We start from the raw sequence: 24344 nt of genomic DNA on the forward strand, positions 1-24344 counted from the left end.
TTACATTGTCAGGGTGCATTTCTGTTTTCTCATGATTGGTAAGTCGATCATGCTTGAATTTCTTATACCCTTTGATAAATTCATGATCCGTTTGCTTCTTTTCATGTCGAGAGCAAATAACACATGTCATACCATTTTGCTCACAATAGTTCAACCACGTAAATTCATTTAACCAGGAATCTACAAAGTTACGTTTTCTGGATTTTTCGTACTGTCTAGCCTTTTCCTTTTTTTCCTCTTCAGTTTTTTTCGCCGATTTTACCTTACGGCCACTAGCGGCACCAAATATTGAAAAAAACATTTTCGGAGAATCGCTACTGGAGGCCGCCATCTTGGTTTACATAGCGCGTTTTCAATTGGCTTACACACTACTCAGCGTCCAATCAAAATTTGCGTAATAAATTCGTACTAAAAAGTATTCACGCATCAGTTTATTATCGTTGTCGACCCAGTTTTTCGAACTGGACCGACGGACCAGCTCAATAGAGGACGAGTTGGACCGAGGGAGTTTTAATTGGACACGGGCCAACGGTCCAACGCTAAATCGAGCCCTGGTAGTTGGGTCTTTTTATATTTGATGTATCTTTCTTTTAAAGTAGAGTTCTGTTATTGAGACATAAATTCATTTTACTGTTAAAATCACCAAACAGTGGAGTGCACTGTCTTACAAACAGCTCTTGTTTGTTGATTTATTTGTTCCAACATTTCTGTCGTGGTTATATCTTAGCCACCACTAGGGTCAACACAAGATCACTAGGTCAGATGATAGAGGAATAATCTGCTTGAAAGATTGGTCAGAATGAAATCAAACAAAAGTGGTAAATATTGTGTTTAGTTTTAAAAATTTGGTCACTATGTTAAATAGTACTGAAATCCTTTTATCATATAGGTGTCTCTTGATTGCACAGTTGTATATATTTATTTCTTAAAGTCACATGCAAGTGATGATACAGCTGCTGAAAGATCACATGATGACCCAATTCATTGTGCTGACAAAGATACTGACAAGCAAAATGATGAATCAGTTAGGTGTACTGGCCAAGGTTTTGATGGGACAAATGGTGAGCCCACTAGTTGTACTGACCAAGATACTGACAAGCAAGATGATTTACCAGTTGGGTGTACTGACAAAGATATCCACAGTCCACATGACCAAGATGTTGACACGCAAGATGATTTATCAGTTGGGTGTACTGACAAAGATATCCACAGTCCACATGACCAAGATGCTGACACGCAAGATGATTTATCAGTTGGGTGTACTGACAAAGATATCCACAGTCCACATGACCAAGATGCTGACACGCAAGATGATTTATCAGTTGGGTGTACTGACAAAGATATCCACAGTCCACATGACCAAGATGTTGACAAGCAAGATGATTTATCAGTTGGGTGTACTGACAAAGATATCCTCAGTCCACATGACCAAGATGGTGACAAGCAAGATGATTTATCAGTTGGGTGTACTGACAAAGATATCCACAGTCCACATGACCAAGATGTTGACGGACCACATGATGAGTCAGTTCTTTATGGTGTTTGTACACATACACTTACTATGCAGAGTGACATGACATCTCAAAAAAAAAAGAAGAAAAACCTTTAGATAATTCCTAATAAACTGCTTTATTAATGTTCACAGTGGTCATGGTACTCATAAGTCAATGTTATGTTTTGATTTTTTAACTAGTTATGAAAACTGCTACTTGGATTTTGTCCATTCATTGACATATTTATTTCATTGATTTTGCAGCAGGTGTAAATGGCATTTATAGACAATGTTTCTATGCAGGGTTTATGAATTCATTCAAGTTGCTACATTTCAATAAATATAATGCATTTAACTATATCTGAAAGCCGAAACCTTTCTTTTTGCAATCTTTGCCTCTGTGGTTTACTTGTTATGGGTTCATTTTTAGCTCATCTGATTTTTTGAAAAAAAATGATGAGTTATTGTCATCACTTGAGCGGTTGTCGGCGTCGGCGTCGGCGTTGCCTGGTTAAGTTTTATGTTTAGGTCAGCTTTTCTCCTAAACTATCAAAGCTATTGCTTTGAAACTTGGAATACTTGTTCACCATCATAAGCTGACCCTGTATAGCAAGAAACATAACTCCATCTTGCTTTTTGCAAGATTTATGGCCCCTTTTGTACTTAGAAAATATCAGATTTCTTGGTTAAGTTTTATGTTTAGGTCAACTTTTCTCCTAAACTATCAAAGCTATTGCTTTGAAACTTGGAATACTTGTTCACCATCATAAGCAGACCCCGTACATCAAGAAACATAACTCCATCTTGCTTTTTGCAAGATTTATTGCCCCTTTTGGACTTAGAAAATCAGTTTTCTTGGTTAAGTTTTATGTTTAGGTCAGCTTTTATCCTAAACTATCAAAGCTATTGCTTTAAAACTTGCAACACTTGTTCACCATCATAAGTTGACCCTGTACAGCAAGAAACATAACTCCGTCCTGCTTTTTGCAAGATTTATGGCCCCTTTTGGACTTAGAAAATATCAGATTTCTTGGTTAAGTTTTATGTTTAGGTCAACTTTTTCTCTTAAACTATCAAAGCTATTGCTTTGAAACTTGCAACACTTGTTCACCATCATAAGCTGACCCTGTAAAGCAAGCAACATAACTCCATCCTGCTTTTTGCAATAATTATTGCCCCTTTTGGACTTAGAAAATCATTTTCTTGGTTGAGTATTATGTTTAAGTCAACTTTTCTCATAAACTATCAAACCTATTGCTTTAAAACTTGCAACAGCTTTTCACCATCATAAGTGGACACTGTACATCAAGAAACATAACTCTATCCTGCTTTTTGCAAGAATGATGGCCCTTTTTAGACTTAGAAAATCATGGGTAGGACAATATTTCTATTACACAAAAAAAATCAGATGAGCGTCAGCACCCGCAAGGCGGTGCTCTTGTTCAGATTATTTAGTAGTCCATCACCTGTGTAATGGTTTAAATTCTTTAATTGAGCATTTTTTGAAAGCAAAATCTCTCGTATTCCCAAATAATATCTGTATGATTAATAAGTTAGTGAGAAACCAAAAAACTGTCATATTATTATTTTGTAGGGATGGCAGCAACATAAGAGTACTAAGAAAAAAGAAGGTTGGAAAACGAAAGGTAAATACTTATTACCAGGATTATCCACATCCAAAGAGGAAAGGATATAGCTTTCATGTTGTCCCAGTGTCTAATTGACCAATACCCTGAAATCCCGAAAATAAGTCGGTTTTGAAAATAAGCTGTTCTTGAAAATAAGTCATCATTTCACTACAGGGGAAAAGGGCTAATAAACTAGCGGCAGTTAAAAATAAACAGTCCAATTTTTTGTATCAGTAATAATATCAGTGACTTTGTTAGGACCCCATATGAGATAGCAAAAGTTAGCAACGTGTACATAGCAGATTTATTTCCACACGTAATAGTAATAAAAATGCTTAAAACAATGCAAGTTGTGCTGATATTTAAAACCCTGGACAAAGTAAAACTTTAAAAGGAAAAAAAATCTTGTCTCAAACACATGTTGTTATGTCAGTTCTACTAATTTAAATGACCGGTCTTTATAAGACAACACAGTGTTTATCACCTGTTGTGTAATCTTCACCTATTTATTCCCGCTGGCTGATTAAATCATAAGAACATAAAGGCGTAGGTACAAATCCTACTGAGATCCAAAATGATCATGGTCAAGTTCACAGTAACTGAAAATAGATTTTTTCTCTAAAATTAGTTTTTTTTCTCAGTATGATGATCAAAAGTTAATTTCTCCTTTATAATTTTAGTTTGGACTTAATTACTGCTACCAAACTTTTTTTACAGCAAGACTATCTGCAAAATTAGGTTTAAACAATATTTGGGGTTAGTGTCAATAAAAATAGAAAAATGGCTTCCACTCAATACCTTTAGTTTGGGTATACTTATTGTCAGTAGACTTGGTGTGTAGACAGCTTTTATCAAACAAGAAAGGTATAGAATGTTTTTGAGGACACTTGGTCATTGTAACTTAAAATAGAAAAAATGGGGACATATTTGAAATAAAAAGTGGGTTTTGTGCTGTGAAATGGAAGGATGTGGGTTCCAGTCTTGCTGAAATCTATTTTTTTTTTTTCGATTTGTTTTTTATGACAAAAAGGTCATTTTAATGCTATGAACTAAAAAGAGCTGATAAAATAACAATGATTTTATCATTAGATTGGAACCCTTGGGATACAATACATGTACATACATTCTATTGTAATCATCTTTCATTTCAACTTTTCAACTTGCTCATAATATATATTATTGTGTTCAGGCATCCTTGTTTAAGTACATTTTATATATCTGTTTTGGTTCATCGAAAATATTTAACATTTCATGCAAATGTAAACTTGTCTTTTAATTGTAACTATTTCAGTTTAATCTGAGGAATATTTACAGTTATGTAAGTATAGCTTAATGTCAATAACTAAATAGGTTTAACCAAAATGCTGAAAATATTTCTTTAATAGTATTGTTGGTCTATGAATCACAGGGTTGTGAGTTAGATCCTTGGGCAGGGCGTATGTTCTCCGTGACTTGATAAACGACCTTGTGACTGAAATAATAAGTCCTCCACCTCTGATTCATGTGGGGAAGTTGGCAGTTGCTTGTGGAGAACCGGTTTGTACTGGTACAGAATCCAGGAACACTGGTTAGGTTAACTGCCCGCCGTTACATGTCTGAAAAACTGTTGAAAAAATGGCGCTAAACCCGAAACAAACAAACTTTAATAGTGTAATGTTGAAAGATGGTCATCACATTTGAATAGTATTTTAAACTAATCGAATTGATAAAGATAATAAAATTATAGCCTTTTGATATAGCAGATCCATACAGTCATTAAGTTTAAATGAATGTACATATTTACTTATAAAGCTTAAAGATCTCTACAATATATCAAACATCTGATTGACCACTTCAGAAATTCCTTTCTGGTTTGTCATTAAATGAGCTGCACCATCAGAAAACCAACATAGTGCATTTGCAACCAGCATGGATCCAGACAAGACTGCATCCTTGCAGTCTGGTCAGGATCCATGCTGTTCGCTTTCAAAACTATTGCAGTTAGAGAAATTGTTAGTGAACAGCGTGGATACTGACCAGATTGCGCGGATGCGCAGATGCGCTATGTTAGTTTTCTCATAGTGCGGCTCAAATATTGAATAATAAATGTTCCATGTTTCTGGTTTTGGGCAACTAGTTTGCTTTTTCTGTCTGTGTAACTGATATTTAACCCACAGTATATTTATTTTTTGGAAAGTTCAAACTTCCTGCTTTTATTGTTACTTTATTGCCACTGAGTGTCTTTGTCACTTAGAGTGTATTTGTCACTTAATATCAGTAATATGGATATTTTTTATTTCAATAATTCCATGACATAGTGATATGCATGCTGCATTTTCATTATCAGTTAATAGACAAAAATGTGTGTGTATATATGTAGGAGAGACGATCATATGTATACCCAAAGCTGAAGTCAAGTACCAAAACTTACTGTGTTTGCCGTAAACAAGACGATGGCAGGTTTGTAAAGCATACTTTTATCTTAACTTCTATTAGTGTGGTGCTTTGTCAGCAGTTTGGATTGCAATGGCAACATATAGTAACCTTTGATAATTTAAGAAGTCCAAGATGTGTTTTGCTTACCTGAGCCAAAGGTTCATTATGAGCTTTTGTGACCTTGATGTCAGTCATGCACCGTCTGTCGTGCACCCTACAATTTCTAAAAAAATCTTCAAAACCACTGTGCAGATTTACACCAAACTTCACAGGAATGATTCTTTGATGGCCCCCTTTTCTTAAACATTTAAAGAATTGAATTCCACACAGAACTCTGGTTAGCTCTATTGTTTTTAGCTCACCTGTCACATAGTGACAAGGTGAGCTTTTGTGATCACCCTTTGTCCCTGCGTCCCTCCGTGCATGCGTGCGTCAACAATTTCTTGTCTGCACGATAGTGGTTTCATTTATGATTTTATTTTAACCAAACTTGCACACAACTTGTATCCCCATAAGATCACGGTTCCTTTCTTGAACTGGCCAGATCCCATTATGGGTTCCAGAGTTATGGCCCCTGAAAGGGCCAAAATGAGCTATTTTGACCTTGTCTGCACAATAGCAGCTTCATTTATGATTTGATTTTAACCAAAGTTGCACACAACTTGTATCACCACAAGATCTTGCTTCCTTTCTTCAACTGGCCAGTTTCTGCCATGGGTTCCACAGTTATGGCCCCTTAAAGGTCCAAAATTAGCTATTTTGGCTTTTGCAGCCATATAGAGACTTCATTTATGGTTTTGTTTGATACAAACTTTTAAAATATCTTCAACAACAATAAATCTTGGATTCCGTGACAAATCAGATCCAATCATAGGTTCCAGAGTTATTCTATATCTGATTACCTCTCCTGATTGTAATCAAAATGGATTTATGTCAGTTAGTACTTATAGGACTTATTTGAAATTTCATGATTGTTATTAGTTGGACTGAGACAATCAGGGTAGATAACTATGAACTGATTTTATGTCAAATTACCTCCCTTTATTTCAAATTAAAATGGGTATATCTCCATAACTAATGAAGATACCGATCTGAAATTTCATTTATGTCAACAGATTTATTTGGTAGGTCCTTGTTTTGTTCACTTTTGTTCTATTTTTATTTTTTAAATTACTTCCCTTTTACGTTACTATAAATAGCTTATTTTCAGGAACTTTTTTATTATTGGCCGTAGGGAAAAACCGAGACCACTTTTCTGTGGTACAACATGGATGGTACCTCCAATTTTTAGGTGTATTTTGACATATCTATACCTAGTAAGAATTTTTTTTCTTTTTGGTTAAATTTCTTCGCTTTGTTGTTCCTGTCCTTTGGACATAGATATTTTTTCTGAGGACCTTCTTGTCCTCAAGTGCAATGATAACAGGTGAGCGATATAGGGCCATCATGGCCCTCTTGTTTAGTTCATTTTGTCAAAGGTCAAGGTCACAGAATACAGAATTACATACCCAGTTGTCTCCAATACTGCATCATGGGTAGGAAGGGAGCATATATGTTATACAGACAGATCTTGATTGATTTTTTTTATCCATTCGCAAGTAAATTATTTTGGTAGAAGGCTCAGCATGCTTGTTTTCTTAATTTTTCAATTCTGCAGGAAATACATGCAATGTGAAAACTGTGATGAGTGGTTTCATCCAGAGTGTGTCGGTGTCACCAATGAACCAGAGGCTTTCTTTTGTAGCAGCTGTTCGCATGTGGTAAGAATAAATGAGAATACTTTTTGTAAAGTGGAATCTCTGAAAAAAAAAGGAATTAAAAGTTTATTTTGGATGAATCAGTTTGTTTTGAGGCACAAAAAAACAAGTATTATAGGCGATTCTAATTTATGACTCTTATTGTTCTACATTGTGAAGAAGCATGGTCATGAATTTGACAAGCCAGCTTAGACTATTTTAGATAAATGTTATCACTCATTGCATTTTATTAGTCTCCTACTAATTGAAAACCAGTTTTGGGTACAATAGGAATGTCCATCTGTCCTCAGTTTCTTGTCCTGTTCATAACTGTCATTCATTAAGGGATTTCCGTATCATTTGGCACAAGTGATCCTTGTCTTGCGCAAAGCCCAGAGCCCTAGCTCAAAGATTAAAGTCAAAACTTTTGGGGTCAGTGGTCATTTACTGAATGCATCAAGAGTGGCATTTCTTGTTCTACAAGCTCTTGTCATATTATATTGCAGTAGAGAAAATTATGTGCCTTCTAGTAGGGGACTTTGTATTGCATGGCAATACTTCATTCACTTGTTTGCTTTTTTTCACAATATTAATGTTATTTAGTCTTGTGCTGTAAGTAACGTTATAAACTTCGATAAAATTTTATATAAGATATATATTACTGGTACTCTTAAAAATTAAACTTTCATTTGTTTTTTCATCATTTAAGTTATGACAAGACTTAAACACAATGTAGCAGATCAAACCTGCATGCATCAGTGCAACTTTGTACACTGTTTATCTAGATTCTAATAAAAAATTAGACACATTCTATAACTTCTTTATTAGCCCACCATCATCAGATGGTGGGCTATTCAAATCACTCTGCGTCCGTGGTCCGTCGTCCGTCCGTCCGTCCGTCCGTCCGTCATTCCGTCCGTCCTTCCGTTAACAATTTCTCGTTATCGCATCTCCTCAGAAACTACCAGGGGGATTTTGACCAAACTTTGTCAGAATGATGTATTGGTACCCTAGTTGTGTCCCCCTGAAAATCAGACTGGTTCATCAATTTTTGAATGAGTTATGGCCCTTTGTTTATTTCTATAATTTACATAGATTTATATAGGGAAAAACTTTGAAAATTTTCTTGTCCAAAACCACAGAGCCTAGGGCTTTGATATTTGGTATGAAGCATCATCTAGTGGTCCTCTACCAAGATGATTCAAATTATTCCCCTGGGGTCTAATATGGCCCCGCCCCAGGGGTCACATGGTTTATATAGACTTATATAGGGAAAAACTTTGAAAAACCTCTTGTTCAAAACCACAGGGCCTAGGGCTTTGATATTTTGTATGTGACATCATCTAGTGGTCTTCTACTAAGATTGTTCAAATTATCCCCGTAGGGTCAAATATGGTCCTGCCCCGGGGGTCACATTGTTTACATAGACTTATATAGGGAAAAACTTTGAAAATCTTCTGGTCCAAACCACAAAGCCTAGGGCTTTGGCATTTGTAATGTAGCATCATCTGGTGGTTCTCTACCAAGTTTGTTTAAATTATCCCCGTAGGGTCAAATATGGCCCCGCCCTGGGGGTCACATGGTTTATATAGACTTGTATAGGGAAAAGCTTTTAAAATCTTCTTGTCAATAACCTACAGCATTCAGATATGGACCACATGTATGGTTTTGAGTTGCAAGGTGAACCTTGACATGAGTTGACCTTGATTTTGACCTAGTGACCTACTTTCACATTTCTGTAGGTACAGCCTTCAAATTTGGACCACATGCATAGTTTTGTGCACTGAAAAAAACTTTGACCTTGACATTGACCTAGTGACCTACTTTCACATTTTTGAAGGTACAGGCTTCAAATTTGGACCACATGCATAGTTTCATGTTCTGAAATGAAATTTGACCTTGATTTTGACCTAGTGACCTACTTTCACATTTCTCAAGCTACAGCCTTCAAATTTGGACCACATGCATAGTTTTGTGCACCAAAAGAAACCTTGACCTTTACATTGACCTAGTGACCTACTTTCACGTTTTTGAAGGTACAGGCTTCAAATTTGGACCATGCATAGTTCTGTGTTCCGAAATAAAATTTGACCTTGATTTTGACCTAGTGACCTACTTTCACATTTCTCGAGCCACAGCCTTCAAATTTGGACAACTTGCATAGTTTTGTGTACCGAAATGAACTTTGACCTTAAGATTGACCTAGTGACCTACTTTCACATTTCTGTAGCTACAGGCTTCAAATTTAGACCACATGCATAGGATTGTGTACCGAAACAAACTTTGACATTGACCTAGTGACCTACTTTCACATTTTTGAAGGTACAGGCTTTAAATTTGGACCACATGCATAGATTTGTTGTGTTCTGAAATGTAATTTGACCTTGATTTTGGTCTAGTGACCTACTTTCACATTTCTCAAGGTACAGCCTTCAAATTTGGACCACTTGCATAGTTTTGTGTACCGAAATAAACTTTGACCTTAAGATTGACCTAGTGACCTATTTTCACATTTCTCAAACTACAGCCTTCAAACTTGATGCACATGCATAGTTCTGTGTACAAAGAACTTTGTCCTTGAAATTGATCTAGTGACCTACTTTCACATTTCTCAAGCTACAGCTTTCGAATTTGGACCACATGCACAGTGTTTGTACGGAAATGAAATTTGACTTTTAGCTAGTCATTAAGTCTTGAAATTTGGAACACTCAAAAATGGCACATTGGTGGGCGCCAAGATCACTCTGTGATCTCTTGTTTCAACATTATTCATGCAGTCTTTTTATTTGGATGTCGGTTCCTACATCTATGAAAAATGCTTGTTCATAAAACTCTATGTTTTCTTTGGTATCATTTATTGAAAGGAGGAACCTAAAGAGCAACAAGATCAACAAGACAAACAAGAGGAAAGGAATGAAGACAAAAAGATTAAAAAAGGTAAACATGTGTAATAAGTAGTCTCTTCTTTGGCAGATGGTTTTTTCAATGTGTCCAATAACTCTATTTTTAGGTCAGGGGATCATAGGTCAAATTCATATGTTTCAGCTCAATATCTTCAGCATGACTGGACTTACATTTCTCAGTAACTTCAGACTGCTGTTCCCTATGATCCACAAACTTGATAGCACATTGCTTCAGACATACTTTTCATAGTGATGCTCTTGATTCTTAAGTTTTAATTATAGCAATGTGATTAAAATGAATCTTATTTATTTATGAAACAACGTAAATAAAAGTTCTTATGTTCTAAGTACATTATGAAACAAGTTTATGATAACCAAACCTCAAAGTTACATATATTTTAATGAACATTTGTTTGAATACAGTACATATTTCAAAATAATCCCTATGATGTTAGATGTGCCACACTAAACCCTCATCATGTTATACCTTTTGACCTGAATGACCTGAATAACCTTTTTTCATTAGAAATCTGTTGTAATACTTGTTAGCTAATTTAAAAGTAATATTATAATGTTGTTCTTTATAATTACATTGTTCTTTTTATGCTTGTTTTCAGTGCTTGTGGAGCAGGTACAAAGACATGTAAGTGATACTGACATTGCATATATGATGCTAAAAATTATGGCAAGATTTTCAATATCTATATATTTTCTTAACAACTGCCACTTATATTCAACAAACCTGAACCAAAGGGAGATCTTTGCTTAGTAAGGGGAAGACATCTTTTGGTTTTTTGTTAAGGCTCAGGTACCCAAAAATTCAAGGTCTTTGGGGTCACATTTTATATTAGTTCCTGGTCACAATAGGAGAGATTGTGTTTGTATAAAAACATGTTGTATTTTTAGAACTGAGAACTATTTCTTAGTATTGTTATTACCCCTACTTCGGACTGCTGCCCACACATTACTTTCCTCTTTCAAATATCTCATATTTTGTCATGTAGCATACTTCCCATGTACCCCATTACACCAACTTGCACCTCCCGAACTGCCCCAATCTACATCTGTATGAATGATCAGAACCAAAGCTAGCTATACATATTTTACAGGTAAATAGCCGAATTTTTGGACTATGAGCTTTAAATGAAGTGCTTTATTCATTATTTTATGTCTCCGGCATCTACTGATGCGGAAGGCATATAGTGATTGTCTTGTCCGTCCGTCTGTACGAGGTTAACCAAATGGAACCGTTTCGTCTAGCATCAATACTCCTTACTAGAATGACTTGATACTAATGCAGATGTGACCTGTGACCTGTGACCATTCCTCATCTTCAGACATCACCTGACCTCAGTTTGATCTTGAACTTGACCTCGTTTTGGACATAGGTTGCTCTGTATCGACAAGGGTGCCACCGGGGGCATCAAGCATTTATTGAACGCAGCTCCTTGCTTACCTCTAGCATTTTCTTTTATTCACCAATCCTACAGAATGTTTACCTTTGGCCAGAGTCAAATAGTGTGTACATAGTTATATGCCCTTGATTTAATAGAAATACTGTTCTTCAGTACATTTGTACTGTAGCTTCTTTATGTTCTTAGCGATAGTTTTCAGATGGTCTTTTTAGATGTCATACAAGTTTGTTAATTGCCCTGTTCATAGTTATTTAAAGTTAACAGGAAAGTCTGTGATTATCTATGTATTTTCTGATTATTGGGTAAAAATGTAGCCATAGGAAATAGTAGTTTGAATTTTATAAGCTCGTTTTGAAAAAAAGGTTGTATTGTGTGAAAGTATAACTTTTTAACCATTAAAGATAATGGATTGAAAATCAAAAGATATTGCAACATTTAGGGTAAAATTTCTGTATTGAACTGCCTTAGGGACAGCTCTTGTTTCATATGGGGGGCAGAGGCCTTTTAAATACAGTCACAAGAGCTAAAAATAGAAGACTCATATCCTGACATTTATTTTGATTTTCTGATTCTAGTAGAAAACAAACCACTTATTTCTGTAGCAAACTGATATTAAAAGTGTAAATCATAAGGAATAAATGCTGTTTTTGTGCTTTATACAGTTTTGAACCACATTAGGACTTCTTTCAAATCATCCAAGAATTGCTATTCTTCAAAAGTGAGACATTCCCATAGAAGAGTATTGTACATAATAATGCTTTCAAATTAAGATATTAAATTCTAGCTTGTTTAAAAATATTTTATTCAAACATATAGAACTAACTTAACCCTTACCTTGCTAAATTTCTAAAATGGACTGGTCCATCATTTAATTTGGGCAGTACCATTTAATTTTCAAAGGGGTGTTCACTGAAAATTATTGACTGAATAGCGAACAGTGCAGACCATGAACAGACTGCACGGATGTGCGGCTGATCTTGGTCTGCACTGGTCGCATAGGCAGAATCACTTGCCGCCAGCTAGCAAAGGGTTAAGAATGTGTGATATTCATAGCATTTCCCAGTTTTAACTTTCTCAAAGAGCTATGAAAATAAATGTATTTTATACTTCTTTGATTTACTTTAAGAAATGTTTTATGTTAATGTCCTGATATTCTGTAAATTGTTTCATATAGATATGCAGTGTATTGTTTTTGTGACTAGTAATGAAATAAATGTGTAAAGAGATTAGATATTGTCTACCTTATGTTTATTTTGTTGGGATTAACGTCGCACCGACACAATTATAGGTCATATGGCGACTTTCTACCTATGATGGTGGGGAAGGCAACCAGGTTCTCTAGCATTATTTCATCAAGCACCCGGGTAGAACCACCAACACCTATAAACCAGCTGGATGGCTTCCTCACATGAAGAATTTAACGCCCCGAGTGAGGCTCGAACCCACATAGGGCCAAGTGATTTGAAGTCGGCGACCTTAACCACTCGGCCACGGAGGCCCCACATTATGTATGAGAAGCAAGAAACACTAAAAGTATAAACAATATATACAGTTAAACATAAAACCAGTCTCGTGCATAGATGTCAACCGCACGAGAGTTCTAGTAATCGGTATTTGAGTGCCTGACGTGTTATATCCACACACATAAAAACATCGGAAATGTGTAACTTCTAAATAAAAAGCTTTTTTTTTTCATAAAATAGATAAAGGTAATATGCGTTCGCCCGTATCTCCGTCCGCCTAATCATTGCCCTGATTACGGTACATACTTGCCGTATGTTTGGAAAATGTTAAATGCTTGCCTCAGTAAGACGGATGCAAGATCTCTAACTGAAAGGTCAATGTCACACTTGGCTGTGGTGGTTGAACAAGACTCATGCTCAAAAGAATCGATCTCACTAAGGCAAACATGGTATTTTTCCCAATGTACGACCTAAAAACTGGACGGACTGACGGTCGCAGGCACCCATGTCATAAAATTTTGTAATTTAATAGTGTCACTGAAAGGCTCACAGATGGATTAAGGTTGGAGTGTGGAAGAGTGGGTTATGAATAATGCAAACTTTAACAATGAATACTATAATGTCAACCAGACAGGCGAAAAGATGAGATTCAGCGGGGCGATATTTCGCGAGGCGAAATTCGGCGAGGTGACATTTGCGAAAACTGTTTTACAGTAAAGTAAAAGTGTACATTGTCCTGAGATAAGCTTTAACATTAGTTCAAAAATATTTTGTTCGCCTTTGATACCTTTGGGATTTTTCAACACTATTGATTGTTTTTCTTTATTTCGGAATCAGTGGTTGACATTTCCAGAGAATGCTTCAAGGTAAAATAAAAGTGGAAAGTGTCCAGAAATAAGTTAGAACATATAGTGTAAACATATTATGTTCACCTTTGGGATGTTTACACATTATTGGTTTTATTTCCATGTGTAGTTCTTTAATGAATTGTTTGTTTTAGGAATTTGTGGTTGACATTTTCGGAAAATGCTTTACAGTAAAGTAATAGTGTACAGTCTCCAGAGATAATCTTTAACATTAGGGTAAAACTATTTTGTTCACCTGTGGGATGTTTGTACTCTTTTTTTCATGTGTTAGTCTTTAATTTTTACTAGTGTTTGTTTTCGGAATTCATGGTTGACCGGCTGACGGAGGTAGCTGTACAGCTAAGTGAAATTCTACTCTGTCCTGATAAAAGTTATAATGTTATTGTCAAAGTATTCTGTTTACTTTTTTACGATGAGGTCATAGGAAACAACAGTATTTTCAGAAATATTTACTTTTTCTTTTTTAAAAAAAAGTAGATTTACATCCAAATACGATAACATTCTCCTGAAGGGGATTATGATACCCCTGCTATTTTCACAGTGGGGGTTATGATACCCCTTGCAAAATTATGAAGGAAATTTGGCAACACCCTGTCTTTTTTCAGTGAAGGGGGTTTTGATCAAGGGGATTTTGATATACAGACAAACTTGTGTTAGCGACCACCCGTGATTAGCGACCACCTGTTGACAAAGACCGGTCTCTGGTCCCCCAATAGAAAAATGTTCATAAAAAGGCCGTGAAAAGCGACCACCTGGCGACTGCGACCAGCGACCGGCCAAATTAATTCCCAAGGGTCATATTTGCCCCTAATAACGACCAAGCTGGACCGTTCCGGTTTGAAAATATTTGAAATCCGCCGAACTTTTAAGATTTTAGCCTTATAACAAACATAATAATTACTGCTTGATTGAAAATTTGCAAGTTTGCACCGGGCGAATTAATACATAGAACATAAAGAATGCAAGAAGCTGTAAAAATACTTCTTATCAGCATGATAATGGCTAACTGAGAAGTGACACTGCCCCCCGAATAAAGACCACCTGTGAACAAAGACCACTTTTGCTTGTTTTGGTTGACATTGATGGAACTAGCTTTAGTAAAGCCATATTGTACACTTTTCAGAAATAAGCTTTAACATTTGTGTAAAACTATTCTATAGACCTAGTTACGGTGGCGCTTTTGCAAACATTCTTTTTTGCATGTTTTACTATTTAATTATGACTAGAAGTTGATCTCGGATTCCGTGGCTAACGATGACCATAAGTATCAATACAGCAAAGGAAAAAACGTGTCAAATAAGTTACATCGTCAGTATTAAAAATATTACGTTAAATATTTACGTTTGATGTAAGCAAACAACTGTATTTTTAAACGTTTTACCGTGACTGTATTTTGGACTATAGTTGTTTTGTTTTTTTTATTTCGGAATCCGTGGTTGACATTTGCGGATACTTTTACAGTAAAGTAAATATGTACAGTGTCCAGAGATCAGCTTTAACATTATTAAAAATATTTTGTTCACGGCACCTTTTGAATTTTTGCACACTATTGATGTTTTTTTCACGTTTTTCATGTTTTACACTTTAATTTATACTATAGCTTTATTTTGGAATCCGTGGTTGACATTCTCATAAAATGCTTCACAGTAAAGTAAAAGTGTAAAGTGATAAGCGGTAAGCTTTAACATTAGTTTAAAAATATTTTGTTCACGATACCTTTGGGTTTTTTGCGCTCTATCAATGTTTTTTTTCTCTCACGATTTTCATATCTTTTACACTTTAATTTGTACTATAGCTTTACTTCTGAATCCGTAGTTGACATTTTCAGAAAATGCTTCACAATAAATTTATTGTGTAAAGAGTGCAGAGATAAGCTTTAACATAGTTTGAAATTATTTTGTTCACCTTTGACACCTTTGGGATTCTTTCGACACTATTGATTCTGTTTTTATTTTCAAGTATTTCATATGTTTTACACTTCAATTTGTACTATAGCTTTATTTCGAAATCCGTGGATGACATTATTAGAAAATGCTTCAAGGTAAGGCCAGAGTTTTTTAATAACTTGGGTTACGGGAGATTTTCCAAAAATGAGCATAAGGAGGAGGGAATAAAAATAAAAATAAAGTAGGAAAATGTTAGCATCGGAAAAAAAAAAAAAAAATAAAATGAAAAAAAACACAAAAAATTTTATTTTGTAAGAAGTGCCACTGGGTTAAAAAAAATTGTTGTTTCAGGCAAATGTAGATTCACAACACAGTCTAGATAAATCAGACAAGTTATTTTCCCATTTTATTCCCACTTTCTTTATTAAAGCCTCCATGTTGTACGTTATAATATTATGTTGTAGAAACTATTAAATACTTGAATTTTTTTGCATGTTGCTTGCCTGCTTTAAACATATATATAGCTTCCTAATAAATAGAGACTAAACATGCCTGGCATTGTATTCTGTTTCTGGTGTTGGTGTGATTATATATAGTGTAGTGTAGTATTGTTGTCACATCCTATGCATATTGTGTTTCTGACCTTTTAACCCTTAGCACGCTAAGTTTCTAAAATGGACAGGTTCATCATTCAATTTGGGCAATACCATTTATCATTCGAAGGGGTGTTCACTCAAAATGTACTGACTGAATAGCGAACAGTGCAGACAATCATCAGTCTGCACGGATGTATTTATGCTCCGACATGGGCCATTTTACACAATACATGCCAGACAGTCCCAAGCCTGTTAAGTGTGAGGGGTCTCTTAAAAGTTACTGAACTCCATATCTGGCTACAACTTTGAAAGTAATTTGAGGTAGACTTTAAAATTTAAATTGCGAATTTTAAAAACAATCAGCAAAGGTACTGCGTACATTCAAACTTACACATACTTTTTCTTTAATAGTTCAAGATTTTGTAATATTACTCAGTTTCAAATGTTTTAAAATATTAAAAGTAATTGGTCCATACATGGAGTTCAGTACCCTTGCAGGGCTTCCATTATGGTTCAATTTCATGGAGTCAGGACTGCCTAACATTCAGATTTTGGAGTCCCTCTTAAATTTTCTTGGAGTCCTACATATTTTCACTTTGTACAGTTACTTTCAATACCATCATCATCACCATCATCATCATAAATTATGATGTCACACTGGGATTTTTTTTCTCTGAGCCACTGCTTTTTCCGAAGATAAAATTATGAGGCCAACAACGGCGGATGCATAGCATTGACGTTCTTGTAGGACTACATTATATGTACCAAAGTACTCATACTACTCAAGAAATTAATGTAGTTATTACATATTTCTTATTAACCCTTTAAAAAGCTATTTAGAAAATAAATTTGTGTTAATTTCTAAAATTATCATTTCTATAAACATCATTCTGCCATTTAATAAAAAAAATTCTGAAAATCACATTGAAAATAAAGATGTCAAAATAGAAAATTTAAAAAAAAAAGTGTTTTATTTTGCACATTGCCTATAAGTGGGTGGGGTTCGATGCCTTCGCATGTTGTATTCTCGAAAAATACTTCAAAATAAGAGCTCCTTTTGCAACAGTTGTCATATTTTTCTTAAATGTAGACTTTTTATTGGCTTTTTATTAAGATTGCACTAAAAAATCTCGTCAGAAATGACAGAATATCCGAAAATCATGGTCGCGAAAACGGGTGACAAATTCAGAAAACGTAAGTTAGAATTAAATATTTGATAAAATACCTATGTTTCATTGCTTTTCTATCATCATAGCTATTCAATACTTACAATTTCTGCTTGTGTAAAGCATTTTTATTTGTTTTTGCCCAAACTAACCCTCGAAAATCATAGGAAATTTGTCTAACGGCCGACTGCTCATAAAATCGTATCAAGTGCACAAAATGTTGATTATAATTATCCAGTTTGTTATTCAATAATCTAATTATCGCCAATTAACTGCCTGATCAAATAAAAAATTTGCGAATTGGCTCCCTCCCTTTCAATAACGGATGTTGTGTCTACACAGATTATCGATTTTTCACACCTTTTGGTTCGTAAAACTGGCAATATTCGTAGTTTTGCAGACAGACAGCTTCGGGCCATTTTCGCCAATTAGAAAATTTCAGAGCCACATTTAATTTTTTGTCGCAAATGGCTCAAATGGCGATCGACAGCGTGAATCATTACTTTCATCATCATACTAATTGGTTCAGAACAGTGCATAAAGTAATAGAATTTAGAGAAAAGGACCACTAGATTGATTAGAAAACATCTTATTTAACAAAAAATATTTTATTGTTTTTTAAATTTATAGCAACAGTCAGCATTTCATTAAAATCACCAGACTTACTGTTGTTCAGCTACAAAACGAAAATCCACTTAAAAAAATCTGAAGTACATTTTACTTGGAGTAGAATTATGTCAAATTACATCATTCACCTTGCAATACCCAACCAGTTAACTTTTATCCCACATCAAAGAAAATCAATAAAGGAAAATTTTGCGACACTCCTTTTGATGTCAGCTGCCATGTGCTGGTCGAAATGTGTCAAAAGATATCAGTTTTTAAGAGGTCAGGAGACAAATTGAATGGTTTTTTTTTCTTCTAAAAATACTGTACTGTAAAAGGATTTATCATTGATGAAAATCCAAAGTAAGTAGCAAATTTATTACCGGTCGGAAAAAGTGCATTAATTTAAACTGGATGTGAAATGTCATTTGCTAAAATATAGTTACTTGCTGAGATTTTTGTGCTGAAATTATCGATATATTTTCCACAATTTAGTTACTTTGTCTTCCAGCTTGTTTCACCAATTTAATCCAAGCCTTTTGTTGTCTGCAATTAACGCCTTCTAAACATGTCAGCTGATCTGGATAACGGTTTATATTTACAGAGTTCTCTATCAGACACGATACTTTCACACACTTCAAACACTGCCGGCAGTTTTTACGAGGCTGTCAATCATCAAGTGTTAAACCGCTTTGATTAGTTATGGGGCGGAGCTAGTCACGTCATTCTAGTAAAGTTACGTCACGGTGTATTGGTTTTGTCGTCCTTTGAGAATATCGGAAGTCCTTTGTACGCGCTGTGATATTTATTGCAGGTTAATATAGACACTGTTTTATTTTCCACCATGGAACGTAGATGCAAGCGTCTGGGAAAATAAAAATAAAATCGCAATTTTGAATTTTATTTTTATTTGGATTTTTGGAGAATTAGGACAGGCGCTCCCGTAACCCAAGTTATTAAAAAACTCTGGCCTAAAGTAAAGTTGTAGTGTCCAGAGATAAGTTAGAACATAGTATATAGTATAGTGTAGACATAATTCGTTCACCTTTGGGATGTTTACACATTATTGGTTTTATTTCCATGTGTCATTCTTTGATTTAGGCTACTGTTTGTTTCCGGAATCCGTGGTTGACACTGACTGAACTAGCTTTAGTAAAGCCATATTGTACACTTTCCAGAAATAAGCTTTAACATTTGTGTGAAAGTATTCTGTTGACCTATTTACGGTGGCATGTTTGCAAACAATTTTTAGCTCGACTATAAGAAAGTATAGGAGAGCTATCCTACACGACTGAGCGGTGCTAAATGCCTCGACAAAATTGTCCTTTTCGGTATTTTCGAGAAAATGAAAATATTCTAACAAAGTAATGAGCGGATATAAAACATAATTGACTTTTATCATTTTATGTTTACTTATTTGTCAACGATATATCTTTTATATTGCATGACACTCTTATTTCTTTGAACTAGCATGTTAATATGTAAGACTTTGTACGGTATACAGTGGGTGGGGTAACCATAGTCGAACTAATCAGCATTTTCAGGTCTAGGAAAGTGGTATATTTATAGATTATCTGTAAATTTACAGATAATCTATAAATTTACAGATTTTTCAATCTATAAATTTACAGATTGTGAGTTTGAAAACTAAGTAAATTACTGTACATTTTTTCTCAGAACCACAGCTTGGAATTATTTGGTTTATTTACACAAATTTTGCGAGTTAGCGATCGCTAAATTCGATCCCTGACTGTAAATTACAGGGATCGAATTTAGCGGTCGCAAACTCGCAAAATTTGAGTATGAAAAAAAGATTCAAGTTGAAAACCATGGCACTCGAATGTTTTCGCGATCATGTTCGAAAACTGGGAAACCGCTCAAACTGTCCTTTTCTCTTTTAAAACTCCTTTGAAGCAGTTTATTTACCAATAATCACATGACTGCTTGTAGACGCTTGTCGCTTTATACGATAGTAATTATCAGAAATCTAAGTAAGCGTCTAGGCAATATTTGTTTTCATTTTGGTCTGTAATTTGCACTGGAAAATGGAGAGGAAAGTAACATGTTTCTTGGTGCAAAAATGCCCGCGGAGACCGAAAATGCTAGCAACACTAGGGGCAGTGACCTGAGAAAAACTTAAAACTTTAACATCCAGCCAAAAGTTCAAAGAATCATTGAGTACACTGGTTCGTATCGTACTTTCAAAAACAGAAACTTTGAGAAAGTCCTCGGCCTGTCCGGACTGTGAACTTTTATATGAAAGCAAACAAGAACAACAAAACAACTTAATAAATTTAGCACATAAACAGCTTTTAAATAATTGCTAGTAGAACCCATCATTTTGCTAGTGGAAAAAAATTTTTAAATTCGATCCCTGACAGTATGCATAAATAATTAAGGTCATTTGGGAGTTCCAGCCATTTTTGTTGACTTTGAGTTTTTAGCATTTTCTACAAAACCAAAAGTCAACAGAAATAACTGAAAGTTACGAATGACCTTTATTTATACATACCATAAGTAAAGCAATTAATTTCAAGCTGCGATTTTGTGTCTAAATGTAATTTTAGCAGTTTTCAATCACTTTTTCTGTAAATTTACAGATAATCTGTAAATATACCACTTTCCTAGACCCGCTAATCTGACGATGTTGCTTTATATTGTGACGGACAAACTAACGCAGTAAATGTCAGAAATTAAAAAGCAGCCACTTAGGGACAGTAAGCTTGTCTAGATCAAGCTAAATTGACTCGACGTAATTTTGTGTTTTCAAAATTTCTGGTGCCCTGGAGAAAAGTGTCTAGCCATCCAGTCACCAGAAACCTAGCCTCGGTCCAAGCTGTCCGGTTACTGGACAGCTAGCAAATCCTCGGGGGATTTTCTAGCCATCCGGTGATTGATATATTTCCTAATGTATAAGTAATGGTAATTTACTTAGATATCAATACTTACCTTGTGAAATCATACTGATTTTTCTGTCAATAAAACGAATGTGTTGATATTCTACTTTTAGAAATAAAACATTGATTGCCCTTACAGAAGAAAAAGGCCTGCTGCGTACTCTTGCTGTGTACATACAGCGTGTATGATGCGTACATGATGTGTACTGAAATCAAGGGCTTTAAATAGTACGCAGGATATACACCGCACATACACCGATAGTACGTTTGTAGTACACTTTTGACATGCAAATGAGCTCTGCCGCGTACTACTTGCGGCGTACATGCTGTGGACTACATAGTACACAGGATATACGCTGGAGGAATTTAGTATGCGAAAAATAGTACGCAGCATGTACGCGGCACATACACTTTTCACATGCAAATGAGCCTGCGGTGTACTACCCCTGCGGCGTACATGCTGTGTACTCCTGCGGCGTACATTCTGTGTACTCCTGGCCCGAGTCCTGCGGCGTACATGCTGTGTACTCCTGCTGCATACATGCTGTGTACTCTTGTGGCGAAACTGCTGTGATAATGTAAATTCCTTACCCCACCAACTTTCTTATGCAAATGCAGATCATTTGGACAGAAAAAAACAGAAAAAAGATAAGTGACATGCATCAATAAGTATTTACCCTTACCAAAATAATGTAATGTTATCAAATAAATTAGTATGCTTTTCTTCATCCACTTTTCAATGAAATAAATCAATTTTTGTAGCATGTAATTTGGTAAACATCTGAAGAAAATGGCGTAACTGCATCAAGGGGAAACAACTTTAATGCAACTAAATATAAGTGTTATAAATTTCGAAGTATCTGCGGTGTACATGCAGTGTACTATTTTCTTGTACAAGTCCCTCCTGCGTACATGCAGTGTACTCCTTAAATTTTCAGAGTCTGTGCTGCGTACTTGAAGTGTACTAGTGACCTCCTGCGTACATGCTGTGTACTCGTCGAAATAGTATGCGGCATGTACGCGGCATGCAGTGTATGTAAAATGTACTCCTCTGGCGTACTACTGTGTTCGCGGCATATACACAGCAAATACGCAGCATGTACGCCACAGAGGCTTGCTTCTGTAAGGGTGCTGAACATCCATGTTATTTCGTAAAGAAGAGATGTTTTTCTAACGGCCTAAACTTTAATCGTTGAAACACCAATTTATAATTTATTTTTTTTGATGAATGGATAGCTTGTATAATATATATATATATTTGTACCAGTTCTTCATGTTTTTTTTTGTATAAATTGTTTGACAAATGGCTTTGATCGAAACGTTTGTCACTTGTTTATTATAGCAGTCTCTATCTGTAGGCAAGAGAACAGAACTCTGTCAACAACTTTGGCTGAAATATTGCCCTTTTTGGACTTGGTTCAATTTTTGTACAAGTCCATGTTTTGTCAAAACTATATGACTAGTGGCTTTGCAAGTTTGAATGATTGTTAATCATCATGATTTCTATCTTAAGACAAGAATATACAACTCTGTCAAAGATTTTGGCTGAATTATGGCCCTTTATGGACTTGGAAATGGATGGATCTGGGCTGTCAATCAAACTAATTGTTATCTAAGATATTGACCAATAAGATAACGCGGAATATTCAGTGCACTTCCCTTGTTGCTAACCAGCCATTGCTTCCCACAAGCTTTCACTTAGAAACCATTACTGATTAATTCTTGTAAGTTTGATACATTTTTTTCCGAAGGAAATGATGTTGAGGTGTGAGTTGGGAATATGTAACGCCGACGAACGGTAGCCGGAAAGGCTAGAATGGTGAAGATTTATATTTTCCGTAAAAACAAGGCAGATTTAGAAAAATATAGGCGTTGAACGGATCAATAATAATCTGCTCAAATTTACTTCTGTTAACTTTATTAGCCCACCATCATCAGATGGTGGGCTATTCAAATCACACTGCGTCCGTGGTCCGTCGTCCTTCTGTCCGTCAGTCCGTCCGTCCTTCCGTCCGTTAACAATTTCTCGTTATCGCATCTCCTCAGAAACTACCGGGGGGATTTTGACCAAACTTTGTCAGAATGATGTATCGGTACCCTAGTTGTGTCCCCCTGAAAATCAGACTGGTTCAACAATTTTTTAGTAAGTTATGGCCCTTTGTTTATTTCTATAATTTACATAGATTTATATAGGGAAAAACTTTGAAAATCTTCTTGTCCAAAACCACAGAGCCTAGGGCTTTGATATTTGGTATGAAGCATCATCTAGTGGTCCTCTACCAAGATGATTCAAATTATTTCCTTGGGGTCTAATATGGCCCCGCCCCGGGGGTCACATGGTTTATATAGACTTATATAGGGAAAAACTTTGAAAAACCTCTTATTCAAAACCACAGGGCCTAGGGCTTTGATATTTTGTATATGACATCATCTAGTGGTCTTCTACTAAGATTGTTCAAATTATCCCCCTAGGGTCAAATATGGCCCCGCCCCGGGGGTCACATGGTTTACATAGACTTACATAGCGAAAAACGTTGAAAATCTTCTTGTCCAAACCACAAAGCCTAGGGCTTTGGCATTTGTAATGTAGCATCATCTAGTGGTTCTCTACCAAGTTTGTTCAAATTATCCCCCTAGGGTCAAATATGGCCCCGCCCTGGGGGGGGGGGGGGGGTCACATGGTTCATATAGACTTACATAGGGAAAAGATTTTAAAATCTTCTTGTCAATAACCTACAACATTCAAATTTGGACCACATGTATAATTTTGAGTGGCAAGATGAACCTTGACATGAGTTGACCTTGATTTTGACCTAGTGACCAACTTTCACATTTCTGTAGCTACAGCCTTCAAATTTGGACCACATGCATAGTTTTGTGCACTGAAAAAAACTTTGACCTTGACATTGACCTAGTGACCTACTTTCACATTTTTGAAGGTACAGGCTTCAAATTTGGACCACATGCATAGTTTTGTGTTCCGAATTGGAATTTGACCTTGATTTTGACCTGCTGACCTACTTTCACATTTCTCAAGCTACAACCTTCAAATTTGGACCACATGCATAGTTTTGTGTACCGAAACAAACTTTGACCTTTACATTGACCTAGTGACCTACTTTCACATTTTTGAAGGTACAGGCTTCAAATTTGGAACACATGCATAGTTCTGTGTTCCGAAATAAAATTTGACCTTGATTTTGACCTAGTGACCTACTTTCACATTTCTCGAGCTACAGCCTTCAAATTTGGACCACTTGCATAGTTTTGTGTAC

General features: G+C 35.6%; 1 protein-coding gene across 1 annotated transcript in view; it reads left to right on the forward strand.

Annotated features, from left to right (window-relative positions):
• Positions 1 to 539: 539 nt before the first annotated feature.
• Positions 540 to 24344, forward strand: part of LOC123523533 (uncharacterized) — a 28733-nt gene continuing 4928 nt past the window's right edge. The window contains exons 1-8 of the mRNA XM_053544248.1: positions 540 to 818; positions 3087 to 3138; positions 4412 to 4438; positions 5480 to 5559; positions 7193 to 7295; positions 10136 to 10208; positions 10792 to 10817; positions 15914 to 15959. Coding sequence (XP_053400223.1) covers positions 5553 to 5559; positions 7193 to 7295; positions 10136 to 10208; positions 10792 to 10817; positions 15914 to 15959 — 255 coding nt within the window. The 5' untranslated portion in view covers positions 540 to 818; positions 3087 to 3138; positions 4412 to 4438; positions 5480 to 5552. The remainder of the gene's footprint in view (positions 819 to 3086; positions 3139 to 4411; positions 4439 to 5479; positions 5560 to 7192; positions 7296 to 10135; positions 10209 to 10791; positions 10818 to 15913; positions 15960 to 24344) is intronic.

This window comes from Mercenaria mercenaria, chromosome 1 (assembly GCF_021730395.1).
Source record: "Mercenaria mercenaria strain notata chromosome 1, MADL_Memer_1, whole genome shotgun sequence".
Classification (NCBI taxonomy): Eukaryota; Metazoa; Mollusca; class Bivalvia; order Venerida; family Veneridae; genus Mercenaria; species Mercenaria mercenaria.